We start from the raw sequence: 21,024 nt of genomic DNA on the forward strand, positions 1-21,024 counted from the left end.
TGTGCATGAGTCAAATTTTTCAGAGGACTAATATTTTGGCCTGGTTTAAAAATAAACACAAAATGTCACTCAAAAACAGCTAGGATTTACTTTATTCAGATAAATGTTACAGGGAGATTAAAATAAATCGATGGATACATTTAGCTCACTAAACCATGAATGAATATCCACCACCAGCAGTCATGCATAAACTAATCAATAAAGTTTGACTAAAATGACAAAATGCAATTTTGTTGAACACGTTGTCAACCAAGACATCATCCACTTATATCAATAGTACAGTGTATTACAATTTAGTTTGCATTGACATATGCAGTAAATCCGTACAAGCCTTGTTTCTTGTCAATTGAAATTGAAGAGTTCTCTCACAACATGATTTTTTACAGTAGGTACTTCAGGTCACAGATACAAGGCAATATTATGGATAAAGAAAATACAGAGGGTCATTGGATTGAAACATAATAAACCATAGAAAAATCTCCGAATTACTTTACTCTGATACAATGGTAGATGCTTACTACTACTCGTAATCCAGAAAACATGTATAATGCTGCTCTAAACTTGAGGTTTTATCATGCTAATAGCATTGTAAGCTAATTGTATTTTTGAAAGCCAAATTTCAAACCACATTGTGCCCTAAACCTACATCAGGTTATTGTCAAAGACCACAATCTCTCTTTTTTTTTCCCCACTTGAACATATTAAGGGACTGGCTTTGAAATTACAGAATCAAAGGTTGGACAACCTAAAGATGACAAACAGCAGGGTTAAAATAAAAAATAAAATAAAAACAAGACAGTATTTCAAACATTTAAAAAGGGGGTTAAACACTCAACATAAAAACATTCGTATACCAAAATACAACACATTTCAAATAAAGATCACAACAACACATCCAAGCTGCAAAATCAGCAATTAGCAAGGGCGGATTAAGCATACACTTAATATAAAAAAGCAAGAGATGTATTCACAGAAAAAGAGTAGATCAAATTTGATACTAGAAGTATTAAAAATCATGAATGAACAACTACCATGAAATTATACGCAACCAAAACTAAATCATAGCAATTGCAACCTGCTTCTACTGAAACCTCACTACAAAGAGGACACTACAGAGGTAAATTATCCGGGCGACTTTAATGACCTAAATAAGTTGAAGAAGTAAAGTTTACAGCTAAGGAATTTCACAACAGGAGGGTAAAACCAAGCAATTTAATTAGTTAAAGCTGGTATCTAACTGCCAACATTTGGCTCATAAAAAGGCATTATACAGGATCATAAACACATAAGCACAGTGATTGTATGCTTATTGTCATCAGAGCACTGATATACAAGAGTGCAAACAATTATGGGGTTGAGTTCTTTATGGGGTTTCTGTTAAGGTGACGTGATGTTACTCTAATGAAATTTTCTGATATATACCTTATGATTATGTTGTAATAAATAAGATAACCTGTGTTCATAGTTTTGTAACCAGTTTTTAGTGCATTAGAGTACATAGAAATAAAACGGCAAACATTGTTAATACCACGTCGTAAATATAGTCCTGGAGATAGTTAGCAATCTTTTTGTCTTGTTTTCAACTTTTTGTACATCGTGTATATAAATTATTTTAAAGAAAAACATTTTAGTCAGGGCACCTGTGTTGGTTTTATAGAGCTCATAATACTCAAGAAAGTTTTGTGTTTTGCTACAGATTTTGCAATTACTGTAAGGAAAGCCCTCTCAGGTTATCACAGATGTTCATAGGCTTGATATAAATTCACACTCCAAAAAATGCCATCTGAAATAGAGTCTGTCAGCAGGTTTGCAATATTGGCAGGTTCTGCAAGTTTAGATAACATAAACATAACTACATTTGTATTGAAAGCATAAAAAAAAGAATGACACTGCTCTCATACAGACATGTCAGGTGTGTTCCTGGTAAAAACACTGGATGAAACATTTCTTGTTTACTCTGATTAACTGGCAACGATACGTAACGGTCACAAGGTTTCCAACTGCAGTTGGATCTTACAGTTTCTAGATTGTATTCTTTTTTCTACTATTCAAGTGAAAAGTTTTTTCAAAACAGTTGAACATTTTCTCTGCAGGAAACAAACAAAAAATAATGCTTGGTGTTGTTGGGCAAGTTCAAAAACAAATGACTGCATGTTCAGCTGCAGTAGATGCTATGACCAAACTGACTGACACAATTAAAAAATAAAATCTTATATTGACTTACTCTGACAAATTCTTGTACAATACTGTATAGAGCAATTATGCCAGACAAATTTATAGTACAATCTGTAAGCGTGTTTCGCAAGCTAAAAAATGCCTCGTAAAGCAAGACGGAACCTAAAATACCAAAACAAAACTAGTCATTGTCCCCCCCTGTATCAGCTGTCAGCCTTATACTGCTTAAATTCACACACAATGGGACTCTGATTCATTTCAGTTTACAGTAAAGATATTTAAAGGCACATTCTGCAATATCTCCTATTGCATTGTTGAATTAAAGACCCACAGTGTCATGAATGTGAAACACCTGAAACCTGGCTCAGCCAATATCATCAAATTGCAGAGCTATAGCACCAGCAGTTTGCAACAGGTGCCAACTATACGTGAAGAAAGTCAGATCTAGGCATGCCTCTCACCTATTTCAGGCAAGGAAAGGAATAGCTTCTGTAATTCGACAGTTACACCTCCTGCAGTTGCTTTCATTTTTATAGCTTATGTTCAAGGATTTATATTTTACATCAAAGAGCCCTCATCTGTAAGATTTGAAAATGTTTGTTTTTTAAACTACTTCTTGTGGTAAAAAAAAAAAAGATACAATTGAAAAAAGGCGTAGGACAGATGGGCCACATACAAATATTGGGCAATGAATAACTTGACTAGGTTGTCTGGTCTGCCTTGGCTCTGAATACTTGGAATTATGTTGTTGCCAATTTACATATGTTATTTATAGTGACCATAAAAATCTGCAGGTGCAACATTTATTGCCTGCAGGTGGCGCAGGTGTTAAAATTGCAGGAGCCATTTCTTTTCTGCAACAAAGACATCTGCAGGTCCTAATTGGTGGTGCTATTACTTTCTTTCCCTATAGGTGGTGCAGATTGGCATGCAATGAAGTGGACAGCTTGTCTGCTGAACGTGAATGAGCGAGTTTGTGAGTGAATTACGAACTAGCTCCAGAAGGTGCTTCGGATCTAAAAAGCCGATGACACCTGAGTCATTAATGGCTTTACCCATTTTTCAGCACTCAGTCCTTCTGTTCACTCCAAGTCATAGCTAGCAATGATGACATAATAAGGCCAAGTAGGAAATCTCGCTGACTGTGCCTTTAAATGTCTTGTAGGATGCAAAACATACAAATGTTACAAAGTACAAGGTTTGTTACTTCTTCTCAATCTTCAGTGTTTGTACAAAGCTCCAAAGATCCTTGACCACCTGAGGAAGGTACGGAAAGGGGAGAGAGGGATAACAACAGAACAGAAGAAAGAAAGAAACAGAAATTATAAATCTTCCAAATGAAGTGATATACAGCATTAGACATATGACTCACTTTTACTACAACATGCTTTTGTGCGTCTCGCTTGTGGGAACGCGGAGTTTAGATGGGGCTGTAGGGGAATGACGAGGGGTTGGGTGGGGGCAACAGTACATACCAGAGTATATGACTAGGTGCTCCAGGTCTGACAGATCTCAGCCTTGGCTGATGAAACCAAAGCACTTCCACAGATGTTTCTACACACTGGGATCAACAAGCTCTCCCCGATTCAACTCCACCCCCACACTTTTCCTTGTCCACCCAGCCCTCGTGCCGGTCTAAAGAGATTTCACCTGCTCTCATAACTGTACGGTTAACATTTTAACACGGCAATGCAATCAAAAATTAATGTTCAAATAGCCCTTTTCAAGTGGCCGCCTTCTTACAGATGCTTTGATACAGAAAAGACCGTTTTTCTTTCCGACACACTGCCTAGAAGCAGTTAGTCTGCGGTGAAAATCTAAAGGGGTTTGGGTGAATAATTCCTGCTCTGCAAAACAATGTGCAGAGGCTGTTGTTTTTCTTCTGAAATGACAAGCAGCATTAGAAAAGATTTAAGTACTGCATTTAGAAAAACCCTCTTTTGGGGTGGTCAAAGGCCTTGAATGTGAAAGAGACTGGTACCATCCACATACCACTAGTCCCTTCATTAAGGCTACAAAAGACACACACTCCAGTAAATCACTGAGAAAGAGTTTGCTTTGGCAGGTGTACTCCCATTCCATCTCAAAGACACAAAATGAATATAATTCAAAGAGAACACACTGTGCTGGAGAGACGTTTGAGGCATAATGGACAGTGTATGAGGACAGTGTGGGGAACAATAATGCATTCCTGGGTATCTATCAAGGCAAGAAGCTCTTAAAGCTTGAAATAAAGGTTGATATAAATGTGCCCGTGGCTACAAACCAAACAACTCTGTTAACTGTTTATGAGAATAAATGGGAGATCGCAAAAGCAAAAAAACTGGGAAATTGCACATATAAGAGCTAAAAAATGTAAGACTTAGAAATAAACAAAGACCAATCTCAGATGCCTCGTAATCAGGGCTCTCAAATTCACGTGCAATCAATAAATATGTAGATAATATGTCAAATGACTCATGATTACTTACATTTTTGTCTGAGATTTTAAAAGAACTCTTCACGAAATTCTCAAACTTCTGCTCCGTCTTGGGTAGTGGTTTTCCCTGATGAAAAAGGCCATTAACTCATCTTAACTGCGCGTCTGACATTCAATTAAGAGTAATAATTTGCAAAAGAGGATGACAGCCTTACCTCCTTGGCTGCCGTTGACAACTTCTTCTTAATCTCAGTCAGAGGGGGAGATTTAGACGGGCCAGCCTGGGTTTTGTCTTTTCCTAGGACAGGTGTCTTGAAAAATATATCAACTAGATAAGAAACACTGATTGATATGTCATATAGAGAGAGACTTATAGAGATGTAGATAAAAAGATAACTTCATATTAGGCCACAATATTTCTTCTTTTACTCAGGTTCAGCTTTTGCCATAACCGTTTAGTTCTCTGTGTTCTCATTTGAACTCAACATAAAATTGCTAACTTGTTAGTGATGAATCCATTTGCTGACCAACAGGCCAGTGTGGACTATAGCCCTATCATGACCCATTTTGTCTGGGTCTGTGTTTACAGACTTGGCGTAGGCAACCAGCTGGAAGAAGATAAAAGCACTAGAAAGGACAACAAATTCTGGCTCAATTACACCATCTTTGTTTCTTTTTTTTTTTAACAAATACATAAGGTACAAATTACTTTTTTATTGTTTGCAAGCAGGAGAGGGCAAACCCAGTCTCTCCAATGAGTATTTTAGTAGAAATTTTGTTTGTTTGTCAAACATGTTTTTACCTTGATATCAAATCCTAACTGAACTGAATGAAATAAAAACAAAGTGCAATGAATGATGTCCTTGTTTTTTTCAATTAAGGTTATGCTGACATTAAATTAATGACTTCCACAAGAAAAGATGACACTTTTTTCTGTTCAACATTTATGTATGGTCAAGACTAAAACAATACAGTCACAAGCCACCCTTCTGTTTTCATTTGTGGTGACATTATAGGTGCTATCTCAACACAGGAAGTGTTTGTGAAGAAGAGAGCACCATGAGCATTGAACTAGCGGGCCCACAGGTGTGTTCAGACCTGGGCAGTCGGGGCCCCGGAGGTCCTCGATTAGGAAGTGTCTGAATGTGACACAACAACAACACACGCCATTCGCCGTGACTGCATGTTACACAAGCCACAAAGCTTGCCTCTACATGTAAAGCCAGTGTGGAATTCTGTGAAATTGCAGGGTTTCATTGATAGCCAGACACATTTTAAAGGAGAGAGGAGCCCTACATAGATTAACTCTTTACCCTGTGAGTCAAAAAAAACAGCAAAACCTCATGAGCAAATGATTTGCCAGTAATTGATTTTCGTTTTGGTTGACGATTGTTTCTACTTCAGAACAATATATTATTCTACACTGCAGTTAAGCAGCTCAGTGGGTGGAGAATGGCACAGATCATTTCAGGATAAAGGTATCTATTCTTAGTGGAAATAGCACGCACTGTAAGTAAGTTTGGTAGAATTCCTTTGTTTCAGATTCTAACAATTGTTATTTAGATCTCTACTTACTGGTTCAAATTACTGTCATATTATCTTTATTTGAGTCAGAAACTAGACCAAAATATGGTGAAAGCAAAAACTTTGGGTTACACTTTACTTGACAATACTCGACATAAGAGTGACATGACACTGTCATGAAGGTGTCATAAACATTATAAACAAGTCATAAACGTGTATGACATAACGCTTCTTTTAGTAAGTGTCATTTGGTTTTTGTCATGACAAGTTATGGTTAGGGTTCATGCGTCATGACTGTGTCATGACAGTGTCATGTGTTCATGACAGTGTCACGTCACGCTTATGTAGAGACCTTCAAGTAAAGTGTTACAAAACTTTATTTTCAGTAGGTGTAGGCTGCCATAAACACTGATTTGTCATAAATGTAAGATGTAGGATTAAGCGCAGTATCTCAGGAAGTGATAAGTGAAATTGAAAAGCAGGATTTCTTAAAAACTTTCCACTTCTTACATTGGTTGCATTTACTTCTTACATTTGGAACTGGTTGTTTAGATAAAAGCAATCAACAAATGGCATGTGTTACTACTTGATACTTTAAGCAAGACTTGAAATGGTTAAAAACAGGTGGAATGAACTGGAGGAAATAAATGATCTCTCTAGTTTGAAAAATTCAGTCATCTGTCCCTGTCCCCGAGAGATCTGCATTTTATAGCACAGATCAAAAGGCATAAAATGAAGACAACCTTGAATCACACATACCACACTTTGGAGAGAGAAAAAAAAAAAGAGCACATATGCTGCTGGCTTCTGGCCAGACAAATGTACTACATATTTATCATTTATGGGAAGCTCTCTACTTCCAAGGGACAGCTGTGGACCTGAAACAGCTGATAAACACACAACGCCAGCAAGCTTTTTCATCTGGACCAGACACTGATTACAGATGCCACGAGACACGGAACTTAATCACAAGCACGCTATCATTTGATACAGTGTCTTGCCTTCAATCCATTGCAAACACATGGTGTGACACCTTTGCTCATCAGGTCTGTCCAGAGATGGTAATTGTCGTTAGAATGAGAGCTTTGGAGGCCCTTGTCTGGGAAAATGTCAGGTCACAACTGTGACTGTAATCCAATGACTTGTAAATGCAAGTAAAGGGGTTGGTCTTCTGGACATTTTTCATGCACGACAGATCCAGTCATTAGAGCCATAGTTACTGTTGAAGCCAACATCCTTACACCCACGGGAAAAGTAAATAAGCACTAACAAGATAGGCACCTGCTGTAACACATGTCAATCAGTCGCTAAAACAATGACTCACACCCTTTTGGGATAAGCCTGATTGAAGTGGTATATACTTTACGACTGTGACGCGAGCTTGAAGGCATCAACTTCTCCAAACCCGTCAATCAAAAGACACCAGCTGCAAGATAGTTACTTCAGATCAGCACATCTCGAGTTAGCTGGTTCTCATGTCGAGCCCGTTACGCAAGAAGCTGCAGCGACATGCCGGGCTGCGAGAGGTGAGAACTGCGGTACTGGCAACAGATCTGACAAGCCAATCTAATGACCAGTCACCTGCATTTAGTAAAGAAAAAACAGACATCCACGCCCGCTTCCTCGCTCCTCAGGGGCATCTGGAAGCACAAGCTGCGCCAGACATCAAACGCTGGTAATGAGAGCAATTGGGAGAAGGTGTGTCCAGGAAGTGAGGGGTGTGAAGAGGTTGTACAGAGAGAACAGTTGTTGTGTACAAGTGGAGAGGGGATGGGGGCATTGAAGCACCACGGGCCACAAAGTTAAACTGGCGGGATGGTTTCGGGGGTTCAGTTGCCCATCGGCTAATCCCCCAGTGCATTTCAAGAGCCACTGTGTTATGTCCGGACAACGGCCACTACAGAATTAGCTTCACTCTCCCAGCCCTGGGAACAGCTTTCTCGCCACAGGAATTTAGCAATCCTGTGGCTTAGTGTTTAACATGATAAAAAAAATGACAGAGCTTTCTATCAAGACGTCAGACAAGAAATACAATTTTTTTTTTTATGTGTGCTGGGTGTGTGAATGTGTGAGATGGTGTGCCTTTATCATATGTTTTACCATACAATGAGCCAGCATTTGCATGCCAACACATAATGCCTTATCTCAACTGAATTCTGTCCAAGTCATTTTTATCAAAGTAACATGTCTTGTGAAATTTGTAAACTTTCAGAGGAGGTTGCCAATTTGTATTCCCTGATGTGTAAGTGTGCTACAGGGAGTTGGGGGCATCAAAGGTGGCTGCAACTCAAGATGGCGGGGTCAGGCCACGGGGTCACAGGTTTAAACCCTGCCCCAGGAAACCCGTATAGAGGTCAGGTGTGTTTGCTTAAAGAGAGGCAGAGTTCAAGCTGTGGGGTTTGAGAGGTGGCTGTCCAGGACATTCCATCCAAGAAATTAACTATCAGGTTGAGCTAATTGCAATGTGCATTGATCACATTCCTTGGCTGTGGAATAGGTAGTATTTTTTGCTTTCTTTTTTGGCATGTTTTAATTGGGAAACCCTTGGTCATAGACACCTTGTGTCTTTTCAGGCACAGGTTTGAGCAGAAGGAATTTAGCCGTTTTTTGTCTCTGCACTGCATTCTGTAATGCATTTTTCTTGCAGGCCTTATCAGGTTTTCATGTCCGTTTGCAAAAAAGTACGAAGTTTTACATTTGCTGCTTTATTTTGAGGAGATTTTAGTCATGTTCTGCTATGTCACTTATTGGTTTTCTGTGTGGCAAAATAAACATTTTATTTAAATCTGAAAAAAATAAACTGTCCTACTTCATTGCACCTTTTAAACCTGTGTAGCCCATCCAATAAACAGTGCTGAGAAACCTGTTTTTTAGTTAGTTGAACCTAATAGCTGAGCCTTTTCTACATAAATTACCACAAGTAAACAAAGCTGAGCAGGTGAACCCGTCTTTCCTACCTTCATCTGTGGTTTGACCGCTGATCCTGATGGTTTTCCTGGGGGGCAGTTTTGTTTAACCGGAGTCTTGTTGGGCTTCTTTGCTGAAACCTCTGGGCTCTGAGAAAGCAAGGAAAAACAACCAAACTGTATAAATAAGACATCTCCAGTAAGACATCCCTATGTTTTTAAGAAACAGCTTAATTAATTAGTCTGCTTTACAGAAATGCTCATAAAGCATGTAAATATTGTAAAAAAAAAAAAAAGTGGATAAGAAAAAAAAGCACAACTCTCTGTTTATATTTAAAGCTATAAATATATATTATATACTAAATTAATCATGACAGTAAATCATAGTAAACAAAAACATCTATGGGATGACAGCAGGGGCACCATACTGAAGTTAAAAGCAGCTGTGTACTGTATGTAATTAACACTTCATGAAAAAGTACTCTGACTAACTTTGTAGTAACTGAATGAAAAACTGCAGCACTGCTACAAAGGTTTAGTCATTGGCCAATTACCAAAGCTAACAGACCCCTATATACTGTGTATATATTTACCATATTATCCCTGGTGGTTAGTTTCAAACTGCGACAGTGACTCCTTTTTGTCAGCGCGTGACTTTCAGACTGTTCCTCCTGATGTTATGTTGAATATTAAAATAACTCTGTGCGGCTCTGGTAACTGTGTCATGTTGTTTTGAAAACTCCCATATCAAAGCTCTAATTGCCAAGCCTCTTTTATAGCTGACAAATCATAATTGGCTTGTAAAATAATGTGAACCACATTTTGTAGAAGTGTTTGCAATTGCGGTTAATTTTCTTCTTCTTCGTCTTTTGCCATGAGGCGTTACGTTATTTCTCATCACTTAAGACTATTATAACTTTGATGTGTAGACTATTGTTAAAAGCATTTTAACACATGAAGACAAAAAAATTTACATTCTGCAACAAAAAAACTGAAGTATGACAGCATAATGTCATTCTGGGGTGGCTGTGGATCAGAGGTAGAGTGGGTCGGCCCTCAACCACACAATTGGTAGTTCGATCATAGGTCCACATGTCAAAGTGTCCTCGAGCAAGACACTGAACGCCAAGTTGCTCCCCGGACGCTTTACCTGGCTGTCCACTGCTCCTAATGTTTAGGATGGGTTAAATGCAGAGATTGAATTTCACTACACTGTACTTTACGATTGTATGTGGCAATACAAATAAAGTTTCTTATTCTAAAAGATAAAAGGAGGAGTGGCAGTCCCAATGTTCAGAATTATAAATGTATTCTGATTAAGTATCTCAGTAAAAAGGTTTGGGTAGAAAAAAACGTTATTGATTTGATAAGTAATCACAACTGAAATCATCTCCAAGCACCAGCGCTTTATGAAATGACATAGGAGGCACTAGACATACTTGGCAATTTGTCACTGATCAGATACTTAGTAACCCAATAACTTGTCATTGTTCTTCTCCACACTGGAGGCCTTCCTGTCAGGTTTCCATTGCTCTCAAGTCACCTGTGTAATTACCTTGTAATAGCCGAGGCAAGTACCTGCATTTCCTGAGCACCAACCCTTTCTTTGGAATGGGCTAGAAGTGTAATTGCCTGTGTTGACATAACTGCTACAAGGCAATTACACATGTTATTTCCTAAAGCTATGCCTGGCAATACAAGACGCTTTAAGGCTGTTCCAGTGTGGTTGCAAAGATTAGAATTTTTTTTTTTTTTAAGTCAGAGGGATAGCAGTCTACAAAGGACAGAAACCAATCAAGTGGAGAAACATTGTGCTTTCTTTTAATCCTTCATAGATGCACCTCAGTGTATGTTAAAAGAGTTTTACACAAGATGATTTCCTTCTCTCCTTTCACCAATGGCTTAAATAATTCCGTTTCCACCACCAAGTGTAGTAGTAAAAGACTACAAAGTGTAGACTTTGTTTGCGTCAATTTATGGCATGTGACAAGAAAAGAAGAGCGTTATTGTGTTGTTCGTGTGGTGTTTGGATAGAGAAATTAGAATGGAGAAGGTTAGAAGTGGAAAGATTTGCCAAAAAGGTTAGAAACCGGTCACCGCCGTAGTAAGGATCTGCTTATTCAACTCGTTTAACACATAACCACATTGAAACACTTAGCAAATAAACTGTTTCAGTCTCTCACTCTCTCATTATCCCACTTGATGTCATTGTCTTGTTCTCTGTTAGACTACTTGGAAGTCAGCTACATGACTGTTTGCAATCTCCATGAATGCTGTACACAAGACGTAGCAGCCTCAAGACTTGTGTTGGAGCAGTCTGAGATGTTCAGGACCTCAAACCATGATGTCTTTTTCCAGTTTTTGACAGAAAAGAGTCTTCTTAAATACAACTTAACTCAGCAATTTCTTTTTCTTAACACTGGCTAGGTTATGGTCTCAAAGCCAACACTGGCACTGCAAGGCTGCTCTGTTGCCAAAATTATGATAATTGTCTCAATTAAAAACGTAAGATTGACATGTCATGGCAATGCTGTCAAATTGCAATTCAAACGTCAACCACACATAGACCATAGGCCTCAGGCTGTTATTTTGTAACAGACATCTAACGTGGTCCAAACCAGAATTGAAAATTATGCAACTCTAATAAACGTGTTTGCTCATCACAAAGGGCAGAAAACATCCAAATCATTCGGGGAAAAAACATCAACACAGGCACACTTTCAGCTGAACCTAAGGGGACTCTCACACCGGCCTCATTTAGTTCGGTTAAATCGCACTGGAGTTCGTTTTCCCCCTTCTTACGGTTCATTTGAACAGGTGTGAATGCAGCAATCGCACTGGGATGCGCACCAAACAAGCGGACCGAGACCTCCTTGATGAGGTGGTCTCGGTACGCTTTAAATCGAACTCTGGTGCGGTTCGTTTGTGGTGTCGGACCAAGCATCCGATGCCCAAACTATCCGTACACAATGCTATGGACCCATTTTGGTTGGTACTTAAAACAGTAATGAAGTTTAATTCAACAAAAAAAAAAAAGGTTATAAAAAATTATACTGACATATTGCTGAGTAAGTTGTCAAAAAAAATAGTAATTGTTCCAAGCCCTACTTTCTAGAGTTGTGTGCTTTCATTAGTAAAGAACAATACAGGATAACTACAAATATAAAGAGAAGAAGGGTGAAGAAAAAGATTAAGGTCATGGAGGGGAGGGGTATGGGGAGACGGAGGTGGAGGTATTAGAGGAGAAGACAACAGAATAAATCAACAGGTGACAGAAATGCTCAGCTGTCATCTGACCCTGAGGCAAGGATCGGCGCTCACGTCGCAGGTATGCGCATCTGCCCTGCTTTGATCTTTGCCTGGCACAGTTTGCACTTGGATAGCACGTTAAAAAAAAAGAAAAAAAAAAAAAGACTAGAAATCACAAACAGACACCGAGGTAAAATTGAGGCAGATACACACATGCACCCACACACTTGCAAATGATTGTGGTAACACGCAAAGCAAGTGTTCAAAGGCAACGGCCAGGTGCAAAGCTGAAATGGCATGAGAGACGATAAAAAGGAGCATTCATATTAACAGTGGGATGACAGAGGGACAAAGATATGCAGTGTTACAGAAAAATGAGGGAAGATGTTTCCCATAACTGGTGTGTGTGTGTGTGTGTGTGTGTGTGTGTGTGTGTGTGTGTCTGCATATGTACTGTAGATGTATTGTTAATGTTTGCAGAACGTGTGCATTTTTGTAGCAAGTATACTTCTTGCAAGTATACTACTTATATATTTCACAGTGAGTGTACATGGCTACAGTGTGTATACTGTATATACCTTTGAGTGTGTGTGTGTGTGTGTATGTGTGTGTGTGTGTGTGTGTGTGTGTGTGTGTGTGTGTGTGTGTGTGTGTGTGTGTGTATAGGATAACACATGCCACCTTGTGTGTGTGTGTGTGTGTGTGTGTGTGTGTGTGTGTGTGTGTGTGTGTGTGTGTGTGTGTATAGGATAACACATGCCGCCTTGTTGGTGAGACGGTGAGAATTCAAGTAGATTACAGAGGAGAAATCCAATCATTACGCCACACAGACCCTGTGTTTTACTCATGGAAAACAGGTGGGTACATGAGCGAACAGGATGAAAAAGTTCCATGTTTTGTCCCATACAAAGAGGTGGACGGTCAGTGAGTGCAAGAATGGGAAGGGCCTTCTGAAATGAAATGCTACTATAGGATACAGCGTGCGGGAGTTTACATGATGTGGTAAAAACAAAAGGGGAGTGGGCAGACAGCAGCAACACAGAAATTCCTTTCACACAAAAAACAAAAAAAACTGAGGGCAAGCCCTTGGCTACTCTGACACCTGGTGGACAACAGGGGTTTACTTTTTTCAAAGTCTGACCCTGTGGGCCCCCTTGGGCAAAACTAATGCAACATGCATCTACCAGACAATTTTTTTTTCTCTATAGATTTCTACTCTGATATCTAGGCCATACCTGCCAATACCTGGTTTTCAAAATCCGGGAGATTTGTGTGGGGGCATGGCGGCGCGACCAGGAGTTAAGTGTACTTCAAGTGTCAGCTTGCATCACGTTTTCTGCCTCTGTCTGTCCTTTCGTGATGAAGGATGAAATCGCCTGTGTGCCCTTATGTGCCTCTTCTGCGCGATGGTGCCAGTGTGTTTTAATGTGCTGGGTAATGCCATTTCTTCCGTGCGCTACATTAAAATCAATGCGACACACCTTACAAAAAGCGCGGACATTGTCGATATGACTAGGTAAGATGCATGTAAATTGTTGTGCCCAACACTGTTGAAATTTACAGCTATATTTTGATTTCTTTGCGGGAACACCGCCTTCACCTGTCATTTTTATCGGCTCGCTTTCGTGTCTGACTCTGAATTTTCCGCGAAGCTTGTCTAGAGATCAACTGCGCAACTGGGTTATAGGTTGCCAGGTTGAGGTGACAAACGGGTTGAAAATTGTATATGGTGTGTGGATTGTGTGAATAGGATGCGTTTCATACAAGATCTGCCAACTGGTCAACATTAGACAAATATTGGTCCAATTATTTATAAAGTAGTTTTGGCCATGCAAATTACGGGAGTTTCCCAGGAGAAATAACAAACCGGGAGATAGGGCTAAAAAACGGGAGAAACCCGGGAAAAAACGCGACTGTTGGCAGGTATGATCTAGGCGTTTATTTACAATGGGCATCAGAATGAGATAATGATATCCTTGGAAAGTGTAAGTCACGTTGAATAAAAAAAATAAAAAATGTGTGTATCATGTCTGTGTGGCCCCCTGGGGAGGTGCCCCTAAAGTATCTTGCAGCTACTATCATTACTACTATTTTTCGGAGGTACAATCAAAGTTACACGTTTTTAACATTATTTATAAAAAGGAACAAGTAGCTTACTTTTTTGAGATCTTTTCCGACATTCTTCTGGGGCTTCACACCATTTTCTTCACTGTCGTCATCTTCGTCATCGCTGCAAAGAGGAGGAAGGGAAAAACAGTTAACTCAGGTAAAAACAATACGACAGAGATTTCTCTGCACACATGCTACAAAAACTATTTAGTGAATAAAATGATTCCTTATATTATTTGTCCATTTGACTAAACATGTAGGCAGACACATGGTGCTTTTAGCATTCACAGTGAAAAAAATCTGCATAAAAAACAAAAAACAAACACATACTCTTCATCATCCTCATCGCTGTCGTCTTCATCGTCGTCAGAATCCATCTTTAGTTTTTTCTACAATGAAGATGAATCTTGTTTTAGTCAGAAACACTATTAGAGCTTTGCAGAGTAGAGTTTAGGGTTGTCATTTCTGTTTGGGTATAAGCATTACATGACAAAATAAAAATATAGCATTTTTTCAATATTGACTTTTTTTCGCTCAATGTGGCAACATGCAGTGTTTCCTGTATATTTCTTTAGTAGGTGTGCAGCAAGCAAATGAGCACCACTGCTACAGAGAAGTTGTATCAAACCTTATTTGATCTTGCTATCATCTAAACCTAAAACAAAGATGATAAGTCATGATTGGAGTAAAGTTCAAACCCTTTCTTCAACCCTCAAAGTTGAAGTCAGCTATGTAGCTTAAATGAACACACTGATGTAGCTACCAATGGAGGCTTTTTCCCCGACAACAGGCTCGCAGGCCGCTTCACTGGCGATGTGTTGTTCTCCTCTTCTTCATCCTCTGAATCCTTCACACCTACAAAGCAAAATACAGGTTTAGTTTGGATTTACCTGGACAGCCCCTTCTATAGACTGTTAAACATTACTAGAAACAGAGAGTGATATTTGTCATCAGTGACTACGTCTACATGCACATAATATTCTTTTTGTTGCCCTTATTCCAAAAAAGACGATATTCCGTCAATGAATATCATCAGAATATATTCAGTGAATATTCCACTAATATTCCCGTTTACAAGCAGCCGTGCAAAGTCCGATGTTTTCAAAGTTTACCAGCAATGGAGGACTTGTTGGACGGTGCGAACACAGCGTCCCTCTTTCATTCCTTCAACCAGCTTTTTGAAAAGGTCGGCGTAGCGACGATGTGTGCGCATCTCCAAAAACCTGTTGATATCCAAGTCTTCGATAATGTTTACAAGTTCCTGTTTCTCCTTATCGGGTCTGCAGCCTTGCAAACTGTTGGCTGGTTGGTTTGTTTACATCAACCATAGCAACGCACAGAGCTGACCGTAAACTGTAAACAGGCATGAGGCCGTAAACTGCGGTAAAAATTCTGATTGAGACGCATATTCTGAATGTGATGTATATATGTCCAAAGAATTGCTCTAAAACCCGAATAATACCAGAATATCCCACATCTTAATCGGAAAATGGCCTTATTTGGAATGTCCAACCGGAATATGCTATTTACATGACTTGTATCAAATTCGGAATATTGTATTTGGAATAATAGTGGAATATTGGTGTGCATGTAAACATACTCAATGAATCAGTGATAATTATTAATTAATCTATATTTATCTCCTTATTAATCACTCTAGTAGTATAAGAAGCAAAGCCATTTGTAAATCCTCGTTTTTGATTCGTCATAGTAAAAAGAGTAGCACTGTTTTTCTACTTGAAAATGTGTTTCCCTGTTATTCGTTTGTCCCAACAAAAAAGAAGCAAGTCCTAAAGGAACATGTTTACCCCAAAATGAAAGATTGAAGAAATATAATGAACACTTTTTCAACAATTTCAGGGTCTATAAAACGCCGCTCCATAAACTTCACTGTCCTTCTGACTGACACACTGTGTGGAATGTGCAGTAGGTAAGGACTTCATTTTAAAGATGTGGTGAACGGTTACCTGAGTCATACTTTGTACATGTGTGTCTGGAATTCTAGAAGAAGAAAAGGCAGTAGCAGCACTTAATACTCACTAACAAAATGCTGCCCACTGATGTGAACTGGTCCAGAGCCTGACTGGAGACGGAAGGTAACTGGAGGTGTTATCTCAAATCCACCTAAACTCATCTGGACAAGAAAAAGATAACAATTACAACAAAATAAGCAATTTTGTCATTGCTAATACAATTATGCATCCTTTCAGTAGGATTCAGAATTTGCATTTACAGTCTACACTATTGGTTTCTGTATGCTCCACAGTATAAATGAGCTGTCCTTTTTAGTTTTTGCCATTTCATTAAGCATGAAAGAGGCTGAAAGCTATTTTACTTTTACCATTACTCATTTAAAAAAAAGATAACTCAAAACTAGGCATTATTAACTATGCATAATAGATTAATAGATTTGCCTTTTCTTTACTTATATACCTGAGAAACCCTTTTAATTCATCACAAAATGCTATCAGCTATGGCGTTCACTCACAGAAGGCAGGACGGACGGTTTCAGGACAGCCAGTGGCACTTTGGTCGTCTTTCCATCATAAGTGAGGCCTTCGACTTCCACCATGTGGAACGTATCCTCAGCCTCAGCTCCCAGACACACCTGGAAAAGCAGCGCAACTGACTCTTTACATCTCAACATCATCTCCATGTCTTTGCATCATCAGGCTAACGTTGCTCCTGAAACCCTTTGACCTGATGCACCATGAAGAATGCAGGTTCTCAACTGATGACCTAATGTTTCTTTTTTTCCTAATCAAATTTTCTAGGAAGATTATTGCCTCCAGTAAGGGTCTCAATTTCTTCGTTACCCGGTAAATGCCAGTTGAATACAATTTCCAGTTTGACAACGCTTGATTAATATTTTTCTCATTACTACTATATGTGCTGAAACTATTAGTTGATTTAAACTTTGACTAGTTAAACTATTAGCTGTCATTTCAGTAAAGGTATCAACATTTTTAGGGTACAGCTGTTGAAATTAGAGCCAAGACTTTTAGCATCTAATTTTAGGGTTGAAAGGTTTCTTGATTTTCTTTGTTTCACATCTGAAAAACATCCTTTGACTAAGGCAAACAGATACATGAAAACCTTTAATTTGGTCTCTGATCATGTGTGACTGCTGATCTCCATTATTTGATAGCTTGGTTTATAAATATTTAAGAATGGCTTTTTTCTGTTTTTACAGATGAACTCTTCAAAACTGGATTGGATGTAAATGTTAGGAATATAACACATGGGAAAATAAAGTACAAAGGATAAAAAATAAATAAAAATAATGTATCCCTACTGTTGTTGAGCAGCTACACTGAGGTTTGCCTAAATTGTGACCTCCTCACTGCGTACGTCACGTTACTGGTGTTACGTTAAGTTCTGGCTACACTAATAACGCAGCTCACGTTTTCAACGTTTAAACAAACTTATATTTCATACATCTAACCCTCGTTTTCTTTCCCTTTGAAACATGCCCGTTATTCAGTGACTCTACGTTAAAATGGAAAGTCAATAAAAAGTGTCTTCCTTACTGCTTTGAGTGACAGCTGTTGTTCCGTATCATCGTCGTCTACGTCAACTTTGAACTCCGGTTTGTCCGATTTGAGGGTACAACCTGAGGAAAACGATACACGCAACGTGTAACTAACCTTATGTTTGCACTTAAATTGAAAAAAATACACAAATGCATACAATAGTTTGAGATACGGGGGTTTACTCTTTGCTATAGCTGCTGTATATCCATGCCTTACTTCGGCTAGCTAACAAAAGAGCTGAATTGGCGCCAGTAGGGGCAGGCAGCTATTTAACGTTAGCTATCTTCTTCCAGCTAAAAATGTTAAATGGCTATTTGTGCATGATAGCATGGCAATAAAACTGATTGTGCGACCGAATTTCCTTTAGGTTTGCCAGAATAGACGAGCTCACCAAACAAGTACATTTGTGGTCTGCTCAAATCTGAGATATCGTCCTCCATCTTTGAAGTGGGTGTTTACATTGCCGTAAACTGGTTTGACGGACACATCGCTGAGCCTATGGGGAAGCAGAACGTGACTGACGTTAAAAACACGTAAGCCAATAGAATTAAAGACTGGGTGGGACAAATGAAACTGAATGTTATAATGACTGAACGCTAGATGGAGCTCTCGTTATATAGATTGTTAAGTAAATAGCCTACTACAAACAAAAATGTGAAATATAATAACGACTTAATAAATAAAAGTTAGAGGTTATGAATCATATTTCAACATAAGATATAGGAGTATTATTATTATTATTATTATTATTATTATTATTATTATTATTATTATTATTATTATTATTTATACATGGTAGTTAGACAGCCTACAATATGTACTCAAAGAAATGAGTAAGGAAAAGAAACATCATGACAGACAACAAGATGGCAGCAGAGAAAGCAAATACTGTTCACGTTTGATTATCAAGTAATTAAGTTGTTCTTTGCACGACCTCCAATTTTCTGAATATCTGCGGGGTATTTATACAGTAGTGTGTATCTTCCTAATTTGTAATGGCTTCCTGTATTAAGCTTTACACCTTGTATTAAGATTGGGATATTCTCCCTTATGTCTATCACTTAAAGTGCTGTTTGGACTACATAAAAGAGGACTTTGGTCAGTTATATTAAAAGTGTAGCCCAGGGGGCAGTTGCAGCCTTTGATAATAAAATGGAGAGCCATTGAAGTCTCAGATATTACATAGAAGAGAAATAAACCTATGCAACTTTCCAAACTGCACACATAATAATGGTATCAATGGTTTGTTTTTTTGGGGGGAAACAAGCTTTACGTGTATTAACACATTCCTCTTTTTGGTTTGTTGATTTAAATGATAAACATATATTTTAAGTAGTCAAATATAAATAGATTATTAATCATATATGTTGCTCAAAGACCAAGGCTGTAACACATTTTAAAGCCCATTTATTTATTGTATAAAAGCACTATAGATTTTTTTTTTTTTTTTCATTTTGGATATTAGATTTCTTATCTTGCTCTTAATATTAGAGTAGTATAACCCTCTGGTGAGGATTCACTGTTTTGCTCAAAGGAACTGCAGGCAGGTTCTTATATTTGCAGGGGCTTCAATTAAGGCCATTCGCTAGTTGGACAGTCTACTTACCCACTGCGTGCTGCAGGCTTCAGCACTTTTTGGGGCAGCCTTTCACCTTGATTCTTTAAGTGCTTGACTTTAGTTCATTTCTGTTGCAGTCGAAAACACCATCAGAGCGCAGACACAGGCATCTAAAACAAAATGCCTGAAATCTAATTGTGAAGCAGCAGCTGTGTAATGCTTAATGCTAAATGTTTTTCTAACCTTAATGAATGCCTTAGAGTGTGTCAATAGCCGGCCCGTATTGAGCAGGTGTTGAGTCACTGATCCACAGTTCCAGTATTACCTAAAAGGAATGAGTTGTCTTCATGCATGCCTGAAAGCTTGAGAAGGCTTTAATGTGCCACAGACCAGGACACGTCTGCAGATCGGTTGTCATGGCAGATATGATGTTGTTGTCCATGGGCTTACTCAACAAATTTATTTTGCACTTTACAGATTCCTGAAGGTGTAAAGATACAATCATTTTACTTTTTTTTATATTTACTTGATATTACATTGACTAGTCATCTTCCATCACCACAGAGTCTGTTTCGGTGAAATTATACATTTCTATATGCTTTATCATCAGAACAAAATTACTCATTATTATTGCCTTAGCACTTATTTTATTTAACACTACTGTTTAAAGGAATATTGTGACATCTGTGTACTTTTTGTCCCTGCTTGTACTCTTGTATGCACACATGCATATGTGCAACTGGTTGTGGATGTATATAAGAGTGGGTGTGAGCATATGTGTGTGCACATACGTGTGACTGAAAAAATGTGTAAGAGAGAATCATGAAAGTGTGTCATGTCAGCAGGTAGAGTTAGTCTCTGTCATGCTGTCAGAGTGCAGAAAGAGTTGTTCATTTTCACTTGACTCAGCTGCAAGTGACTCGATGCTCCAGGATGTTCCTGCTACAGCAGCCAACAGATGTTTAATAATCATCATATTAAACCGTATATCCAGAATATGATGACTTACAGTACAAACCCATATGAATATATTTTATTTTATTTCTAGTAATTGGTCTTCTATTTTAATACATACTTGATATGTTTGTAGATTTCTTCTTTTGTAAAGGCATTGCTAAAGAAGAGGACTGATTTCAAGTTTTGGCATTAAAAGCATTTTTTTTCAGGCAGTTTCAGACAAATTCTAGTCCTCTTGATTAAAAAAAATAAATAAATAAATCTATCCAAACCAGTTACCATCATTTGAAACAGACAGTCCAAACAGGAGGTTTACCTCATTGGAATTAGAGGAAGTCAAATGACATCATAAAGTATAATATTTGTTTCCTGAGCAATAATACATTTAAAGACAAAACTAAATAATATAGGACCATTACATCTATCACTGGAGCATTGTGAGTCATTACTAATGTTGGGTGATCAACGAAAAGGTTCAAGAACAAATGGCTCAATCAGTTTTGAAATGCCCATGATGTAAAATGTTTTCATTTTACCAAACTGATGTTAGTCTGGTTCACCAGAGTTAAAACGTGTTGACATTAGGTGTAATTC

At 38.4% G+C, this 21,024-nt stretch overlaps 1 protein-coding gene across 2 annotated transcripts; it reads right to left on the reverse strand.

Moving 5' to 3' along the window:
• Window positions 1-74: 74 nt before the first annotated feature.
• Window positions 75-18,402, reverse strand: npm1b (nucleophosmin 1b). Of its 2 annotated transcripts, none has more exons than XM_039813892.1 (11): window positions 18,307-18,402; window positions 17,913-17,995; window positions 16,871-16,990; window positions 16,423-16,516; window positions 15,146-15,237; window positions 14,713-14,771; window positions 14,431-14,503; window positions 9,076-9,174; window positions 4,810-4,905; window positions 4,647-4,721; window positions 75-3,432 (listed from the first exon to the last, which is right to left on the reverse strand). In XM_039813892.1, exons 1-11 carry the CDS (start codon window positions 18,353-18,355, stop codon window positions 3,379-3,381), a joined length of 894 nt encoding a protein of 297 aa, XP_039669826.1. In that variant the 5' UTR covers window positions 18,356-18,402; the 3' UTR covers window positions 75-3,378. The 2 variants fall into 2 exon arrangements, with proteins under 2 accessions (XP_039669826.1, XP_039669827.1); XM_039813893.1 differs by having other exon boundaries at window positions 18,318-18,361.
• Between the last annotated feature and the right edge of the window lie 2,622 nt (window positions 18,403-21,024).

This window comes from Perca fluviatilis, chromosome 10 (genome assembly GCF_010015445.1).
Source record: "Perca fluviatilis chromosome 10, GENO_Pfluv_1.0, whole genome shotgun sequence".
NCBI lineage: Eukaryota > Metazoa > Chordata > Actinopteri > Perciformes > Percidae > Perca > Perca fluviatilis.